Consider the following 25083-nt stretch of genomic DNA (forward strand, 5'->3'; position numbering starts at 1 on the left):
TGTTACCTCAAGTACTCCTGAGAGTTTTACTTCCTTAGTAAAAGTTTTCCTTATTTCTCCAGACAAATTAGCAATGTGCCCTCTATGCTTTCCCTGCTCATATACTCTGGGTTGATACAAAACACATCATGTTGAATTGTCACTCTATTGGTCTGTCTTCTCACTAAACTGTAAACTCTCAGAAGGCAGTGCCCATGCCTCTCCATCTTTGGAAACCTGGTAGAGTGCCAGGCCCACAGTAGACATTCAAGACATATTTGTTAAACAAATAAGATAGGGCTCCACTTCCATATCTTCGAATACAACGAGAATGATGAGAAGAGTCGAGAAGTAATATTTTACGCCAGCAGGGCATTCAAGTCCCACTTAGTCTTCTCTGTGTTTGTTTGCTAGAGGGATTTTGCCAAATCTGTCTCTCCAGGGCAAAACAGTGTGTCACAGGAAAGGCGCTAAAGCATATTAAGGGTTCCTACGCTCATGATGGCCAGAGGTGTGATGGCTTAAAGACTAGCAACAGATTTCTACAGTTTCCAAATTGGTACCATCTCCAGGTGGATTGTATTCACCTGCTGATTGTCAGCGGAGGAGATGACCTTTGCTGGCTGAAATAAAGAAGTTGGCTCTGCATGAACCATATGACATACTGACTGATTGTGCTAAGAGCTAGAAAAAAAAATACACATTTTCCCCTAAATATTTATCATCTTGCAAAGAAAGTTTATTTTCTCTTTTAAAGGAGACGTGTTAGTTTTCTAAAGTGTCATCTCCACAAAGATGAGTTAACAAGTTCAAGTCAAGCTTTAATATTTAGAGAATTATAGGGCCAGCATTTTAGTGGAGATGGGACCAATATAATTTCTTTCAATAGGAAAGAAGATATTTCACTCCAGTGAATGCTTTGCAGGAAAGCTCCTAGGCTCAGAATTAGATGTCCTAGAATCAGGAGCCGAGTTGGTAGAAGAGGAAATTCGATCTCCCATGTGCATAACATCAGGATAAGCACTTTATTGGAAAGCTGTTAGGGTAAAAACTTATGTTAAAAGATATTCAGCCTTAAGAAAAAATGTGATATAAATCAATAATAGATCATACAGATTGCCAACAAACACATGAAAGGATGCTCAACATCACTAATCACTAGAGAAATGCAAATCAAAACTACAATGAGGTATCACCTCCCACTGGTCAGAATGGCCATCATTAAAAATCTACAAACAATAAATGCTGTAGAGGGTGTGGAGAAAAGGGAACCCTCTTACACTGTTGGTGGAAATGTAAATTGATACCACCACTATGGAGAACAGTATGGAGGTTCCTTAAAAAACTAAAAATAGAACTACCATACGACCCAGCAATCCCACTACTGGGCATATACCCTGAGAAAACCATAATTCAAAAAGAGACATGTACCACAATGTTCATTGCAGCTCTATTTACAATAGCCAGGACATGGAAGCAACCTAAATGTCCATCGACAGATGAATGGATAAAGAAGATGTGGCACATATATACAATGGAATATTACTCAGCCATAAAAAGAAACAAAATTGAGTTATTTGTAGTGAGGTGGATGGACCTAGAGTCTGTCATACAGAGTGAAGTAAGTCAGAAAGAGAAAAACAAATACTGTATGCTAACACATATATATGGAATCTAAAAAAAAAAATGGTTCTGATGAACCTAGTGGCAGGACAGGAATAAAGACGCAGTTACAGAGAATGGACTTGAGGACATGGAGAGGGGGAAGGGGAAGCTGGGGCGAAGTGAGAGATTAGCATTGGCATATATACACTACCAAATGTAAAATAGATAGCTAGTGGGAAGCAGCCACAGAGCACAAGGAGATCAGCTCAGTGCTTTGTGACCACCTAGAAGGGTGGGATAGGAAGGGTGGGAGGGAGATGCAAGAGGGAGGGGATATGGGGACATATGTATATGTATAACTGATTCACTTTGTTATACAGCAGAAACTAACACAACATTGTAAAGCAATTATACTCCAATAAAGATGTTAAAAAAAATAATAAATCTTTATCTTCATTAGCAAGGTATGTTGACATATCTCACTGATTTCTCCATAAAATAGAGTTTTTTGAAAGTGGTTTATAGTCTGTGTGTTTCAAAATGTTTGCAAGATTTTTTTTCTGATAATGTCTAGTTAAACAGTTATTCTGCCTGCCATAATCCTTTTTGGTTCTGAGGGGTACTGATTCTGAGATTTCGATCCTGATACTTGTTAATCCAAAGAAATGGCCTAAACTGCACAAACCTATAGAGTTGAGTTATTCATCCATTCAACAAACACTTCCTGACCTCTCTCTGTGCCAGGCCCTGTGCTAGTGCTAGCAATAGGGGTGGCCTCTACCTTCTAGGTAACCAAGACAAACAAACAAACAAACAAACAAATAAGAGCAGTTTAAAAAAAGGTCAAGCACCTACGTGTATTTAGTTGGAGAAGGCCCTCTGTGGAGGTGACATAGAGGCTGCTGCTTTAAGAATGACAAGGAGCCCGTCATGTGAAAGTGAAGGGAAGAGCACTTCAAACAAAAGAGAGGGCTCGACTAAAAGCCCAAGACACAAAAGAACTGAACGGTGTCCAAGCACAGAGCGAAGACCAGCGTGACTGGATCAGGGAAAGAAAGGAGAGTGGCCCACACAGGCAAAGGCCATAGATGTCCAGGCCTTCCTGGTCATGAGAAAGTACGGAGTTTTTGTTTTCAAAGTGCAATTACAAACCCACAGTTAAATGCTTATCACCAAATCTAAGTGAAAGCAGAACTGAATTCTTCTGTAGAAATTTCCCCTGGTTGGTGGCTGAGGATAAACAGCATATTCAAATGTCATTATAGCATGTGACAATGAGAGAACAGCAGGTTAAATTAGCCATGGCATATGTACCAGCATTGGAAATCAGAGGCTAGACGTGTTCCCAAGAAGTTGCGTCACATTGTGACCACAATGTAGAATGAAAGTAGGACTTGAAAGCCTGGGAATCTAATGCTTTTCTACTATGTATTTGAAGGAGAGGGGATAAAACTAGCGTTTGTTAAGATCTTCTATGTATCAGGAATTTTATATATATTGTCTGATTTAATCCCAACAATAATCTCACGAGAAAATACTATTTTCCCCTTTTACCAATGAGGCAATTGAAAGTCGGAGAGGTCAAATGTTGGGCCCAAGTTTATATAGTTTGACTGAACTCAAACCTATGTCAGTCTTCCAAGGTCCACACGCTCTCATCCCATCACAGGGCCTCCATGGAAGGGTGACATGAGGAAAAGCAGACCCCAAGCCAGGCTTGCTCAGCAGAGGACTAGTAACCAGAGCGTGTAACTGCTGCAGTGGCCGCTTTGAGTGTCTAGAATCCCATGCCCTTGAAAATAAAACAGGGAATCCTATTTCCTTCCAAATAGATGTTAGGTTTCAATTAATCAGTTAGTTTTCTTAGGCTGCTGGGCACGGATGTTAACTTGGCTATTTGATTCACCACACTACTTGATTGACAAAGAAAAAACAGATTTTCCTTTCGTTTCTCACAAGTATAGCTGCAAAAGTTATGGAAAGTTTTCATATTCGAGAAGAAAATAGAATTGAATTGTGGGTAGCATACTTGTAAAATCCTGTAAATGATCACTTGATTTCTCCCTTCCCAGAAATGACAAATACAAATGCTTTAAAATTAGAATGCAGAAGAATTCTCAAGAAGAAGGGTTTCTGAGGACTTGTGCCTTGCTGTGGCTTCACACTTTATTTGGAAACCTCAGTTTGTATGTGTTGGGTTGGGGAGGGCAATGTGTACCTATTTATATCATACTTGGTCTCCTAAGAAGTTCTTCCATTACTCTTTGTATTGAAAGGTAAAGACGGAATTCCATATAAATGAACACATATATACATGCATATATACACATGTATACATACATATAAATACATATATATGCATACATATGATTTAAGTGTATGTATGTATGACACTGTGAAATTTGATTTTGCTGTAGTATACATTTTTACATTAAAAACCTTCACTACAATCATATTCTATTCATTTCTTTTGTAATTAAACTGATATGCAATTAAAGTATTCCATCTTAATTACAGTCAAAGTTGAAGGGATGAAGGTCCCATAAGGGGTTTTGATTAAGTAATAGGCTATACAGTTACTATCTCTTACAGCTTTACAGCTTTAGCATAGTTTCAAATGTTAAGGTGTGAAAAATAATCTGGTCACTCTTGAATCTGCTATAAATTTTTCTGATGAGTAAAGGTAGAAGGGAAATAGAAATAATTTTGTACTTCCTGTATAAGAATAGCTTTCTGAGGAAGCTCATATGTATCTCTCCAGGGGCATTTTATTAATACATTTTTCTTCAACAGGTAAAGAGAGGAAATCATGGTCTATTGATCAGCATAGTCTACCTTCCTCTAGTGCTTCTGGGGAAAGAAGTACGAATTAAGCAGGGGATTTTTTATGGCTTTAGAAGTATTTTAAGGCCTACATTTTTTAATTGAATGAAAGATTCTTTAAATTCTATAGTGCTCTACAATTTCCAAAAGTTTCACACACATGACTTCATATAATCCCATAATAACCCTTTTTATTCTCCTACCCTTATATTGCTCCTCTCCTCTTCCCTCTCCCTGCTGGTAACCACTAGTTTGTTCTCTATGTCTGTGAGTCTGCTTCTTTTTTGTTTTATTGACTAATCTGTTGTATTTTTTAGATTCCACATATAAGTGATATCATGCAGTATTTGTCTTCCTCTGTCTGACTTATTTCACTTAACATAATGCCCTCCAAGTCCATCCTTGTTGCTGCAAATGGCAAAATTTCATTCTATTTTATGGCTGAGTAGTATCCCACTGGGTATACATAGCATATCGTCTTTATCCATTCATCTGTTGATGGACACTTAGGTTGCTTCCATACCTTGGCAATTGTAAATAATGCTGCTATGAACATTGGGGTGCATGTATCTTTTCAAATTAGTGTTTTTGTTTTTTTCAGATACATACCCAGGAGTGGGGTTGCTGGGTCATATGGTGGTTCTATTTTTAGTTTTTTGAGAAACCTCCATACTGTTTTCCACAGAGGCTGCACCAGTTTACATTCCCACCAGCAGTGTATGAGGGTTCCCTTTTCTCAACATCCTCTCCAATATTTGTTATTTGTGTTCTTTTTGATGATAGCCATTCAGACAGGTGTGAAGTGATATCTCATTGTGGTCTTGATTTGCACTTCCCTGATGATTAGTGAAGTTGAGCATTTTTCATGTGCCTGTTGGCTATCTATATTTCCTCTTGGGAAAAATGTCTATTCAGTTCTTCTGCCCATTTTTTTAACTGGGTAGTTTGGGTTTTTTGATGTTTTTTGATGTTGAGTTGTATGAGCTGTTTATAGATGTTGGATATTAACCCTTTATCAGTCATATCATTTTCAAATAGCTTCTCCCATTCAGTAGGTTGTGTTTTTGTTTTGTTGAGGATTTCCTTTGCTGTGCAAAAGCTTTTAAGTTTAATTAGGTCCCATTTCTTTACTTTTGTTTTTGTTTCCTTTACTCTAGGAGACAGACCCCCAAAAATAATGCTGCAATTCATGTCAAAGATTGTTTTGCCTATGTTTTCCTCTAGGAATTTGTAGTATCTGGTCTTACATTTAGGTCTTTAATCCATTTTGAGTTTATTTTTATATATAGAATTAGAGAATGTTCTAATTTTGTTCTTTTACATGTAGCTGTCCAGTTTTCCCAGCACCACTTATTGAAGAGGCTGTCTTTTCTCCATTGTATATTCTTGCCTCCTTTGTCATCGATTAACTGACCATAAGTGTATGGGTTTATTTCTGGGCTCTCTATTCTGTTCCATTGATCTACGTGTCTGTTTTTGTGCCAGTACCATACTGTTTTGCTTACTGTAGCTTTATAATACAGTCTGAAGTCAGAGAGCATGATTCCTCCAGCTTCATTCTTCTTTCTCAAGATTGTTTTGGCTATTCGGGGTCTTTTGTGTTCCCATACAAATTTTTAAATTATTTGTTCTAGTCCTGTGAAAAATACTATTGATATTTTGATAGGAATTTTATTGAACCTGTAGATTGTCTTCAGTAGTATGGTCATTTTTAACAATATTAATTCTTCCAATCCAAGAACACGGTATATCTTTCCATCTGTTTTTGTCATCTTCAATTTCTTTCATCAGTGTCTTATAGTTTTCCAAGTATGGGTCTTTAACCTCCTTAGGTAGGTTTATTTCCAGGTATTTTATCCTTTTTGATGCAGTGGTAAATGGGATTGTTTCCTTAATTTCTCTTTCTGATAGTTCATTGTTAGTGTATAGAAATGCAACAGATTTCTGCATATAAATTTTGTATCTTGCAACTTTACCAAATTCATTGATGAGCTCTAGCAGTTTTCTGGTGGTATCTTTAGGATTTTCTATGTAAAGTATCAAGTCATCTGCAAAAAGGGACAGTTTTACTTCTTCCTTTACAATTTGGATTCCTTTTATTTATTTTTCTTCTCTGACTGCTGGGGCTAGGACTTGCAAAACTGTGTTGAATAAAAATGACAAGATTGGACATCCTTGTTTTGTACCTGATCTTAGAGAAAAAAACAAAGGATTTTAATTGTACATCTACTATGCTCCAATAAAAATTAATTTAAAAATGTTTTCATGGGCTTCCCTGGTGGCGCAGTGGTTGAGAATCTGCCTGCCAATGCAGGCGACACGGGTTCGAGCCCTGGTCTGGGAAGATCCCACATGCCGCGGAGCAACTAGGCCCGTGAGCCACAATTACTGAGCCAGCGCGTCTGGAGCCTGTGCTCCGCAACAAGAGAGGCTGCGATAGTGAGAGGCCCGTGCACCGCGATGAAGAGTGGCCCCCGCTTGCCGCAACTAGAGAAAGCCCTCGCACAGAAACGAAGACCCAACACAGCCATAAATAAATAAATAAAAATTAAAAATCTTTAAAAAAAAATTTAAAAAAAAAAAAAAAAAATGTTTTCATGCAAAGCTAGTTCAATTTGTTCAGTCAGTATTGTACTATGGACAGAATTTCCTTTTAGCCTAATGAGACATAATTCAGGAGGTACTGGATTATATATATATATTTTTAAAATTATTTATTTATTTATTTATGGCTGTGTTGGGTCTTCGTTTCTGTGCGAGGGCTTTCTCTAGTTGTGGCAAGTGGGGCCCACTCTTCATCATGGTGCGTGGGCCTCTCACTATCGCGGCCTCTCTTGTTGCGGAGCACAGGCTCCAGATGCGCAGGCTCAGTAATTGTGGCTCACGGGCCCAGCCGCTCCACGGCATGTGGGATCTTCCCAGACCAGAGCTCGAACCCATGTCCCCTGCATTGGCAGGTAGACTCTCAACCACTGCGCCACCAGGGAAGCCCTGGATTATATTCTTAGTTTAAAAATTACTTTGAAGATTTTTAATAAAAACATTTCTTATTGTTTTAGACTATCTATAAAGAATGAAAAGGCAAACTAACTTCACAGGATACTGTATTTCTGTGCTTGTGAGAAGAATCTGAAAATGTGGAGAGAACACAATTACTTAAATGTGAAAATGGATTTCTATTGAAAAGCTTCATATTTTTACCTGCCTTCTTCCTACTGTGTCATACCAGTAGCAATGTCCTATGTCAATCTTAAAAATTATAAGGTTGGAGTGGTAGTGATAGGGATCAGTTTTATGTAATTAGCTACATGCTTCATATAATTAGGAGTTTAGCAAATAAGATAAAGAACACAAATGTTTTAAAGGGCAGAATTAAAGAAGAGAGTTGGAGGTGAAAAATTGTGAATAGTTGGCAAAGCTAGACTTTGCTTAAATGTAGCATATCATCTATATACATTTACCAAAAAGATGCAAACCCACAAATACAAAGACATTTGATAAAAGGATAGGAGAAGAGATGCCAACTAATGTTTGGGATGATGGAAGGTGAATGGAGGATTGGAGCAAGGCAATCTCAGAACCTGCAGAAAAGGATGTTGCAGTGAAGTAAGTTAGTGTGCACCAAAGAGCCCTTCAGAGCCTCAGCATTTGAAACCTGCAAGGAAACTAACCTGCTCCTTCACAGCCCATCCAGGAAATGGGAAGATTATTACCTGCAGAACTTAAATGATCTCAGAGAATAGAATTTCAGAAGCTGCCATTTAGGGTTCTTCTGATAAAAAGGCTTCTTTGCTGCCTGATCACCTAACAAGCCCACCCATCTACACAGAGCTTCCAGTCAGGATTTTTATACCATGCTCTTAGTGATGTATCAACAACCAAAAATCACTAGACATTTGAAGAAAGCCTCAAAGATGAAAGACAGTGGTCAAAGCAAACAAGAGAAAGAAATCAGAAAGAGACAAAAACAATGAAAGGAACAGAAGGAAATTATAAAAATGGTAATTAATAACTCAGATATATAAGAGAACTTATCCCATTTATATTTTAGTGCTTAGTGTTTAGTATATGCCAGGCACTTTTCTACTAACTTTATAATAGTGTCTTATTTAAGCCTCATAGCAATTCCTTTGAGGTAGGCACTACTATCATGTCCATTTTATAGGAAGGTTACGTATAACTAGCCAAGGACATCTTAGCAAATGGCAGAGCCAGGATTTGAACCCAGGTAGTCAGCTTAAAGTCCACTCTCTTAACCATTACATTTTACCTCCTTTCCAAGAATTAAGAATAGAATGTTCTCAAAACCTCACTTTTCTTTAGTTAGTTTTTAAAATATATTGCTATTAAAATATACCCTTGAAGTAAAAGCTAAGACCTCAAAAATGACCTGTACCCATCTACACTAACCCCCCCATTCCATCCCCTGACTCTCTGCACCCAAGTAAATCATTACACTAAAAGCTATGTTCCTCACTCCTTTATTTTTTAAACTGTGCATGTATTTTTCTAAAGAGCATCATGCTATATGCAATTCTTCTGTGAAATGTTCTTTTCATTTAATATTGTAATTCCAAGATTCATCCATATCGTTGCATGTTAATCGATTTCATTAATTGTTACTGCTGTATTAAAGAAAAAAGAACAAAATGTTATGAAAGGAAACAATAAGAAGTTTTACAAAACAAAAAAAATTTTTTTAATTTATTTATTTATTTTTGGCTGTGTTGGGTCTTCGTTGCTGCACACGGGCTTTCTCTAGTTGCAGCAAGCTGGGGTTACCCTTCGATGTGGTGTGTGGTCTTCTCATTGCAGTGGCTTCTCTTGTTGCGGAGCACAGGCTCTAGGCACATGGGCTTCAGTAGTTGTGTCATGCGGGCTCAGTAGTTGTGGCTTGTGGGCTCTAGAGTGCAGGCTCAGTAGTTGTGGCACATGGGCTTAGTTGCTCCACAACTTGTGGGATCTTCCTGGACCAGGGTTCAAACCTGTGTCCCCTGCATTGGCGGGCAGATTCTTAACCACTGCGCCACCATGGAAGTCCCAAAACAAAATATTATAGTTAAAAGAAAATATTTATTAGAATAATTCGTAGAAAAATAATGGAATTTCCTAGAAAGTAAAAAAAAAAAAAAAAATTAAGAAGGGGAAGGGGAAGAAGAAGAAGGAGAAGAAGAACAAGAAGGAAAAGAAGAAGGAGGAGGAGGACAAGGGGGAGGAGAAGAAGAAAACAGAGAAATATAATACAATGAGAGTATCAATTGGGGTGTCTAACATTGTACTAATAAGATTTACAGAAAAAGAGAACAGAGAAAGAGATGAAGAATTTATCAAAGAAACAGACCTTAAGGTTGTGTGTTTCCAGTTTGAAGAGCCATTGAGAGAGCAGTGCAGGGAATGAAAAAATAAACTATATCAAGACACATAATATGACATTTTAGGACATACCAAGGATAAAAGGAATATATATATATATTTTTCTTTTTTTTCTTTCTCTCCAATGTCATTTGTCTTCTCAACAAAAACTTTGGAAGCTAAAAGACAATGGAGAGGCTTTCTAAAGTCTGCAGAAGAATAAAGTTAGAATTCCAAGTCAAAATAGCATTCAAATGTTAAGTATCTACAAGGTCCTAAAACATTTCCATTAGGGAGGTGTGTTTCTGCAAATGAAAGAATAGACAAAAAAGATAATGTGAGATTCAGGTCAAAGAGGATCCAAACCAAGAGGAGATTGAGAATTTCCATTTAAGCCTCAGTACTGCATACTTAGAGATTAATCACACCCCACTGAAACAAGGAAAAAATAAATTTGAAATGTTTGAGCATTTAAAATTATAAATATGGTGATTGAACTTAAATGTTCAAAAAAAATCAGTTGATAAATTTGTTGGGGGCATTTATTTGGGATACGTTAGCAATTATGAACTCCAAAAATAAACAACAAAGGGGACACAAAGCACGAAACATAATTTTACTTATCCATGAACAATATTTATAAAATAATAATAACTAATGATTTAACTAAATAATTATAAGAGAGTAGGGGAGTGAAAGGAGTACAAAATCCTCAAGGACAAAAACAGGAATCAATAGACAACGTCTAATACATAAATCAAGAAAGTATGGGCCTATCATGTAGAAAAATGAATTTAACCAATGAGAAAAATGGTTTTAATATTGGATGGATAAAACACAGTATTGAAATAAGAAGTCTGGGTGTATAAACGGATGTCACAGGGAGCTACTGTTTTTTAAGCTTTTAGGGTAAACGTTTCAGTTTTTACAAAATATGAAATGACATTTAGAAGTATAAAAGGGAAACATATTATAGAAATGTGAAGATTATGACTATAATTTGGGTGTGACATTGAGGCAAGAAAAGATTGTAAGATTAAAAGTCAAAGGTTAAGAGAATAATAAATACTTTTTAGGAACATAAATTGGGGAGCTATAGCTCCAGATCAAGGAGAAAATAGAATATGCTTATGGTAGTAACTTCAGAGATAATATCAATTCATAGATGGATGCTTTATCAAAAGCCATCAGCAGGGAACTTCAGAACCTAGGGAATTTCATAGCATGTAGACAAATCTAACCTGTGCTCCTACCCTGATTTTTATAAGCATGAAATTAGAAAACATGATTTTAAAGATTGCATTGCGAGGATCTTGACTCTTTACTTAGAGTAACAACAAGGTAGCCTGGGTGGGAGAAGAAAATTGAAGAGGTAGCAGTTTTGCCCATGTGGTACTGAGTCTTAATTAAAGAATAGCATTCTAGATAGTTACACACTTACTGGTTTGATATTTTTATACACACCTACTGATTGAACCACTCTTTCCAACCAGTAGCTCAGCATTACCCTCTCTCTCCCCAGTCTTTACCATTCCTGCCCTTAACCCCCAAATAAATCACTCCCATTTTATGTCAGGTCCTTAGGCATAACTATTGTATAGAGTGATGTTTATGAGCTGAGATTTTTGGATTGAACCTTGACTCCACCACTTCCTAGCTGTGCAAACTGGACACATTACCTAACCTCACCTGGAAGTTGAGAATGACAATGGAGATTGTCATGGATTGTCATGTTACGGAGATTTTTTGAGGATTACATGGGAAATACGAATAAAGCACAAAGCACAATGCAATAAGCACTCAGAATTAATAGTCATCATTATTATTATTAACTTTGAGAATAAGAAGATGTCATGAATATTAAACTTTTAATCATGAATGTATGAAATTTTGTTTTATCATTACTTATTACGGCAACCACTTAGAAAGTACATATTTATAATTTGTTGAAATAATCTGAGTAATTTGCATATATTTTAAACTTGGTCAGATCTCCTAATTGTTTTAGTCAGTGATGAACTGGTACGCCTCATTTTTTGTTTACTAAGTCTTCTCTTATGTTGTTTTCAAACATCTTGCCATGCATAGATGTGATCTAAGAAGTTCTTCATCTGTTTCAAAAGAGTTTCTTCCTGTATGATTCTTTAGGTTCACCATTCATCTTAGACTGTTGGTCCTTTTTATTTATCTCAATTCTCTGTTTCTTCTACAACTAAGATAGTGAGATAATGTGCCATATTATCTCTTTAGAAATTTAAATAAGAAATAATGTCACAAGGCCAGGTTCTCTCCCAAGAGGCTTCCCAAGATATCTAGGGCCTCACCAGCAGCTCTCCTCTAACAGAAGCATAATGTTTGCAGCACACCAAGAGTGGATCCTTTTCGGGATACACTCTGATTAACCACCATGGCATTTTTAAAATTTATAGTGAGAAATAGCAATTGCAGAGTTTCTGGGACTTGTCCCTGTGAACAATGCATTCTCTTTCTGCTGACAGGAATTAATCTGTGATTTGAATTTGATCATTCATGTTTTAGCAAACTATCAATAAATATTTATTGGACTGCTGAAACAACTCTTTTATGTCTCACTTTACTTTCTCATAAAATACACCCCAAAGGCTGTCATTTGTTTGCAATTTCTTTAAAATGTTGCCTTACCCACTATGACACAGAAATTGTAACTGACATATATGCCACGAAGTCCCAGCCTTTTTTCACCTTGCCTGTGTTAAGACCATTAAGGTAATGTGTGAAAACAAAGCACTGAGCCTTTGCTCTTTTGCAATTTCCCTGTTTTAGAACATGTCTTAAGCAACATGTGGCTTCGTGGTTCAATCATGACAGGGAATTTGTGTGCTCAATACTGACTCTCTACCTCATTCCTGTTCTATATACCTTTGACTTTAGAATTTGCTATGTCACTCTGGGTCACTCATTAAATATCTTGATAGCACCAGACTTCCACAAAATAGGAGATAATCGATCACAACATTTGCTACTCTGTCACCTGAGATTTTCTGAGGATGAATATGTTTAATACAGATTGTAATAGCACCTCAAATGTCATACCTGCTTTTAATCTCTGGAAAACATTTTTCTCGAGTAGAAGAGAAGGTTGGAAAATTGCTTTTCCCATCTTTAAATCTGAGGGAAAAAATTTCCAGCTTTATTTACATTTTAAATATTTCTTACAGTATTAATGATGGTAAAAATGCCTAGAGATCATAAATTGAGATTTTTCTACAAGCCGCTTGAGCGCAACACTTTTAAAAGCTGCATATAATCCAGCTGTGGTCACCATGAATGTGAGTGTTCTCTATTCTTTACTTATTATTATAGAGATACAATCTATAGCAAACATTATCCCAAACATAACTGTTTGAAATCCATGAACATTTCTTGTCATAAAACATTTCTTGACATAAAACATTTCTTAAATAAGTACATTCTTTATTGGCATTTCCTTTTATTCTCACCAAAACCCTAACATGTGATAAGCACATTATCATTCCCATGTTATTGCCTGAAGTCCACAATTGAATTAAATTTCTACTCACAGATGAAGAAATGGGGCCACAGAGGTTGCAAATGTTTCAGTTAAGAAATACATTTTTTCATGAATTTCAATTTCTGAAGAAATGAAAAAATTTTTACTTAGATCACTGCCGTAACTTAAGCCCAAACAGAAAATTTGAAAGGAAGCATACTTCTAGGGAATTACCCAACCTCAGAGTCCTCAGGTTTTTCAATGTTACCCCCTGTGTCATTACTTTGAAAATACCTGCCTGATAATTCTTGAAAAATATAACTCTGCTCTTAATATCCAGTAGAAGAAGCATATTAACCATAATCTTGACAAGTGTATTCCTTCAATTCTGCTATAGAACATAAACTATTTTTTTAGCTAGTCAGGAGGTTCGATATATTGTCAGACAGCACACAACAGACGCTCAATTTAATATTCGTTAAATGAATCAGTGAAATTTGAAAACTAGAACTGGGTTTCGGAGAGCAGGGGCTTAGAGGTATGAGGAAAGACTGAGAAATAGAGTCAGTTGATTTGTAGAGAAGCTGCTCCTTAAGAATATGGTACCACTGTTTTTCAACCCAGGGGTTTTATAAACAAAATCTAGGTTGATTTCCTTTACAAGCCAGTTTTAATAGAAGTGGAATTTTAGACATTTTACAAGTCTCCCTTTGGTAAATCACTAATTAATAAGAAATCTTGAACTTCTTGCTTTTACTTCCTATGTTGGTTTTGACATTATAATAAAAATGTTAAACCATTTAGTTTGATAGGGAAAGTCTTTCTAAGCCATATTAGCTCTCTTCCAGGCCCATTAAATAAGGACTTGGGATGCTTCATTTGAAGGTACGATTGATCCATTGGATCACCACTCTAACAGCAATTATCAGCATATGACAATGAAGTTTGTAGCAGAAAGACATCTGGTTAATTGAGGGACTGTTTAATTGATTTCCATATTAATCAGAACTTTACAAAAGTAACAATATGCATAATCATTTACTTCTGGATTCATATTCCTATTTATATGAATTTCATCCATACTCTATTTTTTTTAAATGTGCATACATGCTTTAAATAGGATTAGTTAAAAAAAAAAATAGGATTAGTATTGTTTAAAGTCTAGTTTATTATGTCTTCCAATAAAGTTTACCTTGGAATGCAAAGTTGACTACCTTGAGTATTCTCTTCATCTTTAAATACTAAAAAGCTCACATTTCAAGTTTTGTTTCATTTATTGGCTCAGATGTTTTCTTCCCTCTACCTGTGGAATGTGTTATAGATTTTTATTTTTGTATAAACTAAAAAAATGCACTTTATTTGGAAATCTTCACGGCCCTTGTAACGCAGGCATGTCAAAGTGTGAGATTTAGGAATCTACCTCGTAGAATACAGCAGGAACAGAACGTTAAAGAGTTACCAAAGAATTAACGTTAAAAAAAAAACAAAAAAAATTTCACCCGTGTAGATGTGAAGTCATATCCTGACCAAAAGAGGAAGTGGCAGGTTACTAGTCTCGAACTTATCTGTGGCTCTACATCATAGACAGCATACTGCTGACCGTCTTCAGTTGTTTCTGTAACAACAGAAAGTACACTCACTCGGAGTAGTCTGAATTCAAAATGCTGAAGAGAAAACCATCCAATGTTTCAGAGAAGGAGAAACATCAAAAACCAAAGGTAAGGTAATTTCATACATAGTCGGACAAAACCAACATGTTTAATAGAATACACATGCACACACAGTGTTCTTATCTGTCCATCATAAATCAATTCAACCATAGGGTTGAATCCCTCATGGCAATATGGAAAAAATTGAATTGCCAAGTTAAGTTTAGGTGTTAAATAATACCTGACAATTATTGTCTCTGTAATTTTATCTTATAGGGCATATTTGATTATTTACATCTGTAACTGAACTTTGAGCTTGTATTGTCAACTTCATGGAAATCATTTTGGTAGTCTCTTTTTGAAAGGCTGATATTATGAAATCTTTGTGTACATTTTTAATAACTATAAAGCTGTCAAGGTCTATTTAACAATCTCTTACATTCTCAGCTCTTCATAATATATTTAATTATGAGGTTGTAAAATGGAGATGTTTTGATTAAATATTTAATTTTTTTCATTTTTTCAGACTAAAATATGATAGCTTGTTGTAGAGGTTATTTTTTCTACTCTCTCTCTTGAACTAACTCCACTACTAGAGAGAGGATAGGGTTGTGTTTGGGAAGCATCAAAATCCCATAAATTTATAGATTTGACAAATTGGTTCTATTTGAAATGTTACCCTATTCTTTGTATTGAAAATAATTACTACTTAAAAAGTAGGATATGAGATAACAAAGTTTAGATTCTATTGTAGAACTATAAATTAGTTTCATTAATAACATAAAAGAAAATATCTGTGAAATACTGGTGTCAGAGAAGTTTTCCAAAACCTGTACATTTTTTGAGTTTCTTAGGTAAATAACAATTTAAATCTGCTTGTGAATAAACAATAACTGAGTTCAGGTGTCTTTTTAGAGGACTGATTTATTATCAATTTTTGACCTTTATTTGCTTGGCACCGTTCGGAGAGAAAGGAGTTGGGAATTGATTGTGAACTTTTGAATTGTTGTGACATTGAACAATGGTCTATATTTTATAACTCTTTGCAAGTTACCACACAACCTCTCTGAATGAAACTAAAAATAAATGATTGCCAGTCTTTGGAAACTAAGAATAAATGATTTTCAATAGTAATTCTTTCTGACACAAAGATCTGATAAAGGGTAGGCAAGCATCTCTAGTTAAAAATACAGCTGGATAACATAGCATGATTTCTTTTTCCTTAATAAAATAAAAATTCAAGGTAACAGTTTCCAAAGAATACAACAAAGTTTTTAAAAGCATTACTTACCTTTCTGTTCAAGATTATTTTTACATACAATTTGCTTGATTAAAGGCAACCAATATTGAGTTGACAGTAGTAAGTTTTAAGGAGCTCACAAAAATTAATATGAAGCAGTGGTTTTCCTCCAAGTATTTAAAATTTTAAGTTAGAGTATCTCATAAGAACTCTATTATGTAGTGAACTACTATCATATTTATGTCATTGAACAATTTTCAAAATGATACTTTAGTCTATGATCATCATTTGCCTTAATTGCAGGAACTATTGTAATAGAAGTGGTATATTGTTCATCTTACTGACTTACTTATTCATAAATGTAAAACTATATTTGATAAAATATACATCTGGGAACAGAATATATCACAGAAAATAGTCACATTGGAAACATTAACTTTCCCTGTGAATGAATTCCTGTTTTCTTTAGATGGATGGTTTCATTTTATATGAATTTAAAGAGCTATGTGAATGTATATTCACATCTTCATACCTTCCAGATCAACTAAATCCTTTCCTTTTAATATGGAGGTAATATTTTCCAATTATTATAATTATGTGTTAGAAACAACTTTGCTTTAATTCACATTTATTTTACTGAGTAATTTTCTTTGTGTATTTTATGGAAAAAGAGCCAAATCCCTAAGAGATGGCAGAGATTCCTACAAATAAATGGCTAGTAGAGTGAGGACTGCAAATTCCTTCATCTACTAGAAGGGAACATAGGGTCTGTGTCTAGAAAGATAGAATAGGACCATCAAGAAATCAGTCTGAAATGTAGGGAATCACCGTCTACACTAATTGACTACATACCAGACAATCATTCACATCTCTTGACCTGGAAACATACACTCCTTGTGCTATACTCTTTCAAAATTTTTGAGAGAGATTTCCTTGCTTTTTAACTGTAAATGCTAAAGTAGGTAAGAAGCAACAACATTAAAAATGAGGTGACTATTATTTAGTCATGCAGCTCATGTTAACTCCTGTGGGTTGTAGTTCAGGTGACCTAATACCCAATTCAAATGGTGAGTGACTATTATACCTAATGTTATTCCTTAAATAAAAGTTATGAAACTGTTCATTTGGAAAGTAAATAAATGGAGAAGGACTTTGTTATTAGTATTTTTAAATATGTCCTGTGGTTGTGAGAAAGTTCAAAACATTCATGGATATAAAATGTAGCAATAGATTTTATGAGTCCATATACAAAATAATTTATTATTTTCTTATATTCACAAGACTTATCAATAAAGATATCCATGGATCAAAAAAAAATCAAAACCCATTAAAATATCATTTTACCATCTATAATTTATTAATATGTTTTCTTTTTCACCTTTTATTCTCCTCTGTTTCTCCATTTTTGGTATGGGTTCTTTCCTTCAAATAGCTCATAAATAGGACCAATAGCATTCATATTTATTATAAGAGATTCATAGTGTAGGTTAAGAAGGAGAGACCAGAAATATTCCATAAGGGAAACTGTTATAATTCGTGTCTCAGAACTCTCTATGGCGTATAAGTAAATTCCAAATTAAGAAAGATATTTGATAAATTTCTTTTTGATAAATGATTAAGTATTCTACGTTTAGATTAGTCAATCAAAAATAGCCTTTCTTAACATACTTGCAAGGTACTGTACTTTCCTTTTTGAATTTTGTTTTTACCTTCTCATCACTAGTGCCCACTACTGATTGTGAACTAAAAAAATATTTAAGCATATCTAGTATGCAGAGTTCAAAATATATGATCTCATTACACTCAATAAATCTTTAAATTATAGAACACAATTTTCCTTAACTCTTTTTCCAACTAAAATGTTTTAGTTTGCTATACTTATTGTGAGGTTATGATGTACCAGTGGCTGTGTTTAAAGCTTTTTGTACACTAATTTATTTAATATTTGTAACATTTCTGTGAGAGAATAACTTTTATTTAGCCTTATAGATGAGACGGCATAGAGAAGGTTAATGAACTTAAGCAAAGACGCACAGATAAAAAATAAAACTCTGTGGTGTGAAATACATATGTCAATTTCTGGCACTCCTGTTCTTAATTATTATGCCACCATTACAAGCATAGGGACCGTAGATATTATTTCTATTTCTGTCTTAATCGCCAGCTAAATTTTAAGGAAAACTGTGAGAGCATATTTTTAAGAGCCTCTCTCTCAGTTGGAAAGGAATTTAGAGGTCCTCCATTCCTGTCTCTGACTAAATGCCAGAATTCCACCTATAAGATCCCTCCAGGTGTCCATCCAAGCTTTAAAACTTAAAATTGTAAAACAACAATAAGAACAACTTTATTAGCATTCAAATGCTCAAACTGTCAAAAAAATCATGACCTAGTATTGAGATAACTAAAAGCATGTATTTCCCTCCTAAATCTAGTATAACACCTTTAATGTAGTAAGCTCTTAATAAGTATTTGTAATGTGAATGAAGTTTCTTGATTCTACTGTATGCAACCTGGTTCAAGTATGAATACTGACTAGTACTATGTATTTTCATTATTCTTGGTAGCAACCCTGTTAGTGTGTACATAAGAAAGTTTGTACGCATGTGTGTAAATACAATTCTAAATCATTTCTAAGTTTTATTTTAAGAAAAACGCCAATAAAGCAAATGTTGTGCAAGAATCCCTAGAGAGTCCCATCATTACATAACAAGTAGACCATTGTTCCAGGTCAGGGAATATGGTAGAAACTTCGAAAATAGAAAAGGAATAGACACCACAAATGAAGCTCTGCACCTGTAATTAGAACAGGTTGACCTTTATTTGGCTGGGATTAATGATCTGTGTTAATAAATCTTAACTCAAGGTTTTTCTTTGAGTAAAGGAGATTCAAATACTACTGTTATTTTAAAGGGAAACACTGGAATAATGGCAGCTCTGGAAATAGTTTTTTTTTGTTTTTTTTTTTTACCATTTTTTAAAATCTAAAGTGCATACTAAATGAGACACCATTAGTGTCACAGATGCTAATTTTCACTAGCAATGACTGAAGTGGCATTCTTTCCCATTTGCATTTGATCTTAGCAATGATGAGAGGTGATGAGTTGATTATGAGTTGTTTTCACTGCACTGCCCGCTGTGCAAATTTATGCTCCTAGACAAGGATGACACATAGTTGTGGCATTTAAGAGCTTTCTTCATTGCTTTTCCTATCAAGACTGTTAAGATACATTTTTAACTCTTATCTAACCAGGTATAAGAAAAGAGAAGTATTTATATGAACCGGTGCTTACTTTAGGCCAAGTACTTGCACAAGGGGTTTATGGAACTCCCTCTGCCACCCAATTTACAGAAAACAGCTCTGTAGCTGTGAAAAATTTTGTCCAAGATATCATGGCTAGCAAAAAAATTGATCTGAGATTATTCAGGACAGCTTTTCTTCTTCTAAACCTGTGGGTTTCCCCCCTGCTACTTCTTTTTGCATCATCATCTGGGGTATAATTTTCAGACTTTAATTTATGTGACTTCAGTTGAATGTTTTGGCTTTTCAAACAAAGTGATTCCAAGTAAGGTATGTGATATACAATGTAAGTAATATTTTAAATCCACTTTTCCCATTAAAAAAATGGTGGGTATAAATAAATGTTTATCTTTACTTTTGGTTATTACCCACCCATGCCCCTAAAAAATCTCCCCAAAGGTTCTCTTCACTTCTGTATTTAGTTAGTATTTATGTCATATTTGTTTTCCAAGAAATATTTAAAGTAAATTATAATGCAAACCTAAAACCAAATAACATAAGTCAGAAGATAATGGAGTATAGACCACAGTAAAAAGTATTACAGGACCACCAAGTTTGCGTTGAATATGGATCTAAGTATTGCTACTCGTTGTGGTCCTACAGACTAGCAACACTGGCATTCCAGGAGTTTGTTAGAAATGCAGATTCTCTGGCCTACCCCAGGCCTATTAACTCAGAATATACATTGTAGTGAGATACCCAGGAGTTCTGTGAGCACTTTAAAGTTTGGAAATGATGTCTACATTGATGGTTCTCGAACTAGGTTGCACATTTGAATCACTGAAGAGCTTTAAGAAATACTGATGATTGGGTTCCTTCTTCAATATCCTAATTTACCTAATGTAGAATGTACCTGAGCATCAGTGACGTTTAAAGTTTCCCAATCTGGAGATATTTTTTTCTACTAATCTCTTCAAAGGACTTAAAAGTTAATTCACTCCTTCCTTCCCTCCTTCATTCTTCAAAGCAATAGATATCTACTGAGTGCTTACTATGAACAATATAGACCATATGCTGGGAATACAGTGGTGAATAAAACAAAGACTCCTGGCCTCATAGGATTTACATTTACTGGGGATGACAGGCAATAAACAAGATGAATATGTTAAATACATAGTATACTAAGTGATGGTAAGTGTTAAGAAGAAAAGGAAGAATATGAAATACAAGGAACCAGGGAAGACTTGGTGAGAATGGGACATTTAAGAAGGGACCTGAAGGAAATGAAGGGCTGGCCATGAGATTGGCTGAGGAAATCTTACTCCAGGCCCAGGGAAGAGCAAAACCAAAAGCTTTTTTTTTTTTTAATTAATTTTTATTGGAGCAGAGTTGCTTTACAATGTTGTGTTAGTTTCTGCTGTACGGCAAAGTGAATCAGTTACACGTATACATATGACCCCTCTGTTTTGGATTTCCTTCCCATTTAGTTCACCACAGAGCATTGAGTAGAGTCCTCTGAGCTATACAGTAGGTTCTCATTAGTTATCCATTTTATACATAGTAGTGTATATATGGAGTGTCCCTGGTGTGTTTGAGAAACAATGGATCAGAATACACAAGGGGAAGGGCAGTCACAAAGAGCCGGATGTAGAGGGCCTTCTAGGTCATTATAAGGATTTGAGCTAGTATTAAAAGATTTTGAGAAGGGAAGAGAAGGATCTGGCTTACATTTAGTGGGTTTATTCTTGCTTTTGTGTTTCAAATACACTGAAGAAAGTGAGGGAGGAAGCAGGGAAAAGAGACCCTTTAGGAAGCGATTACAGAAACTAGGAAAGAGATAATGGTGGCTCAGACAAGGGAAGTGACAGGTTGGATGTTGAGAAGATGTTGAATTTGGGATTTATTTGTAGATACTGTATAGGTTTGGATATATAAAAAAGGAACTCACCACATGGGCCCTAAAGGTGGTAAAGAGAAAGGCTGGCCCTGCTCTGCACTGTTCTTGCTTCCAGCTGGTGCTCACACTTCAAGGAGAAATGCCCTCAGCCCTCTGCTGATAGCCACCAGAAAATTACCCCCATACTGATATGGCACTTCCCAAAAGTTTCTACCTCTTTCTTCAAAATACAATTTTCTATTGGATTTAATTTTCATTTCTGGGGTACCTTGAATCAGAATAGATGAACTAATAATTTGCTTATTTCACCTTGTTGAATTGTTTGAAAGAGGTAAATAATTTTAGCCTTGAAAAATTATCTTCAAACAAAGTACCAATTCACTCTAGCCATCCCATTTTATAGAACATGAATCTGTAATCAAGTTTTATTTCAAGCAAGTAGCAAAGGTTTAGTACCAAATAGACAGCTATATCTGAAAAAAACACAGTGCCCAGATGATACATAGAAAGTTCTGGAGACAAGTGGTTGAGAGAAATGACAGAAGTGTAGACTCCCCTTGTAAATGTGGGTTTTACATCCTATAGGAAGGTATAAAGTCATTACCTTGACTACCAATGCACTGGATTTGTTAAAAATCAATTTAATGACACACTTATCTCTTTAAACTTTCCTTGCCTTGCTTTGGAGATAAATGGCTTCATTATCCCTGCAGATTGTGTGTGCTTTTTTTAATAATAGAATTAAGTCCATACTCTACATAGCTGTGTTTCCAAATTTAGCATTCCCAAACTGATCCATTTCTCTTCCTTTCTAGTGTTAAGGGCTTAGGTGAACTTTTGGAAACAAGACATTCATAATTAGCTTCTTAGTAGAGAACAAAAATGTCCTCCATTAAGAATTGATTAATAAGAATAGAAGAGGGTTTTAAGCTGTCTCTGGTGGTAGACAAAATGATTCTTCTATAGATAGAGAGCCATTTGTCAACACAGCTGGCCATGTCCCCTTTCTCCCCTCATTTAAAGAGTTTTGGAAGTTTTCACCTAGTCTGTATTAGTTTTCTAGGGCTTCTGTAACAAAATACCATAGACTCGGTGGCTTAGAGAACAGAAATTTATTTTCTCACAGTTCTGGTGGTTGGAAGTCCAAGATCAAGATGCGGCAGAATTGGTTTCCTTTGAGGGCCATAGGGAAGGATCTGTCTAGGCTTCTTTCTGGCTGGCAGTTGGCCACCACTTGCTGCCCTTTAACTTGGTTGCCCCTCTGTGCACATAACCTGGTGCCTCTCTTTGTGTATCCAAATCTCAGCTTTCAGTGACTCTGACCACTCTCATTCTTTTCTGTTTGTGCCTCCCTTAGCCTAGAATACCTTTGCCCATTTTTCCCAACTCATGAACTTATTTTTTAATACCTCACTGGACTCTCATTCCCTCAAGAAAGCCTCCACCAGTTAACCCAAGGCAGTGCATTAGAGGGCATTCTGGCAGAGCAGGAGGGAATATGAACTAAAGTCTTATAGATTGGGTTTGAGGTCTTATTTTGATATTTCTTAACTATGAGATGTTGAACATTTTGTAAAACATCTTTTGAGTTTCTTGTGCTTATCTGAAGAAGGGGATATGTTAAGGCATGTCACATAGGATTGATGTGAGAATTAAGTTAATTACCATATGTAAATTTCCTAGCACATAGTACATGTTTGATTAATAATCTCTCCCTCCTTTCTAGTTTAGTAGTACTTGTTCAATACCTCTATTGTTTCTTTTAGCATAGTTTATTCTAATATGTCCTCCCAAATGGAGTTACCATCAAGAACAGGGGATGCATCTAATTCATATTTGTATCCCTGCAATTTTTGGGGGGGAACAAAGGGTATTGAACTCTGTCTAACTTTCAGACTCCGTGTGCCCTCTATTACACTTTGGCTACCATCAAAAATATTTATAATATGGAACATAGTCGTGATTCCTCAACATATGCACAATACTTGTGTAATGACTAATGGATAATATAAGTCATCTAAAGTAGTACTCTACTCCAAGGCATAGTTTGTAAATGGGTCACTGTTAAAGATCTGGGCAACACCCACATAAAACAAAGTAACCGTTCTTAGAATGTAATGAGACAAAACAATAATCAAAAATTGTAATGTAATCTGTCTGAAGGAAAAAAAAAAAGCATTTGCAAAGAGTGTTGCTTTCAGGGAGGTTAGAAAGGAGTTAGAGAGTAGAAATTTGCCATTGAGTCTGCAGAACAATCTGCATCAACAAAAGCGAATATTCCATTAGGCTCAGCAGACTTGCTCACTTAGGTGAACTAAGTTCAGGCTATTATAACTTTGTGTCTCTAGCCTTTAATACAACCTAATTCACTTTTCTGTGACTCTACTATACTAATCAAACAAACTTCCAGCAATGATTTTGCATCCCATGTCTCTAGGGGAGACAATTCTTTGATCAGTCAACAAGAATATGCATTCTTCTTGGCAGTTGAATTTCTCATACCTAACCAATACTTGGTATTGCCATTTTTGGTAGCCTAACAGTTTAGTTTATGAGTCAGTCCCCCTTGGAGTTGTTTAGTTCTGCAAGCTTGAAAACAAGTTCTTGTACCTGTCAATGTGAGGGCCTGACATTGGACATGGAGACCCAACCAAGGAGCTGGCTTCTTGGAAGGACTGGCTTAAGTTGCCACCTGCCACCTTTTCTCTATATTCATAAAATAAAGACAGCTAAATAATGAAGTTTCTTTTCTATGTTTTTCATAATTTTTACAATTTAAATTCCTGGAATAAGATTCAAGACAGATTTACCTTATATCAATATCATAATATATAGTGATATGACATTGGTCTGAATATTTGATTAAAATTTTTTCTGAATATTCACATGGTTTTAGCTAGGCAACTTTGATTTTTTAATTAACAGTAATAATAAATAATTTGATATATAAATTTTGTAATGCTTATGGGTATATATTCTTTATATTGTGAGTTATTATACAGCCATCATCTTTTCTAAACTAAGCCATCTACAAATTTCAAATTACTTTAAGCTTATGAATATCTCACTATAATTATTTATCAATTTTAAAGTACCCATTACCAATGAAACAAAGGTTCATAATTTTAAAAATAAAATTCCTTCAAAGATAAATGTTCTACAATTATCAGACATATATTGTAGGTTTAGGAATTGTCATAAACTGAGTTCATTTCTACCACTACTATTACATTTCAAACCACTATTAACCCCTCAATAGACAAATATTTTTAGAGCCAAATCCAAATACAATGAAAGGAAAATAAATGTAATTGACAATGAAGAAGTTATAGAACCCAAACATCTCTTCCAAATATCCTATTACAACTATTTTTTTTCTACTTATTCTTTCCTTGTTCGGGATCATATACTGTATATTTGCCCCACATAAACATGTCTGTTCTTACTAAGAAAAAAACGTTTAAATTCCTAAGCATAGTGTCAGCGGGTGCTGCCTGAGATGGGAATGTTTATAAGCTTTATGATATTAACTGCAGCACTCAACCTCAGGTGGCATAAAACATGCAAAAGAGAACTTTCTGTCAGTTTTATTATTTCTAAAAAGGTTCCCCTTGAAGCAGAAGAGTGACCTTGCTCTGCTGAGCTGACATATGCCACTGGATTAATGGTCGAGCTCTGCTGGAGGGAAGCTCACAGAAACATTACAATTCCAGAAGCTGGGCTGGCGGTGACCATTAATCAGGGGGACCAAAATCATGCATCAAACACACTCATTTAAAAGTAGTAAAAATGACTTTAAAAAAAACCTTT

The 25083-nt window shown here is 35.3% G+C and overlaps 1 protein-coding gene across 10 annotated transcripts in view; it reads left to right on the top strand.

Moving 5' to 3' along the window:
• Positions 1-25083, top strand: part of SAMSN1 (SAM domain, SH3 domain and nuclear localization signals 1) — a 212751-nt gene that overhangs the window by 149847 nt on the left and 37821 nt on the right. The window contains exon 1 of one of the 10 annotated variants that reach the window (XM_082391940.1): positions 14400-14967. The exons of 8 other annotated variants lie outside the window; for them this stretch is intronic. In XM_082391940.1, coding sequence (XP_082248066.1) covers positions 14911-14967 — 57 coding nt within the window. In that variant the 5' untranslated portion in view covers positions 14400-14910. Of the gene's footprint in view, positions 1-14399; positions 14968-25083 lie in introns of those variants that run through there. One more of the 10 variants, XM_082391931.1, reaches the window with a different exon arrangement.

Source organism: Balaenoptera borealis (assembly GCF_965194805.1).
Source record: "Balaenoptera borealis genome assembly, chromosome: 5".
In the NCBI taxonomy this organism is placed as follows: domain Eukaryota; kingdom Metazoa; phylum Chordata; class Mammalia; order Artiodactyla; family Balaenopteridae; genus Balaenoptera; species Balaenoptera borealis.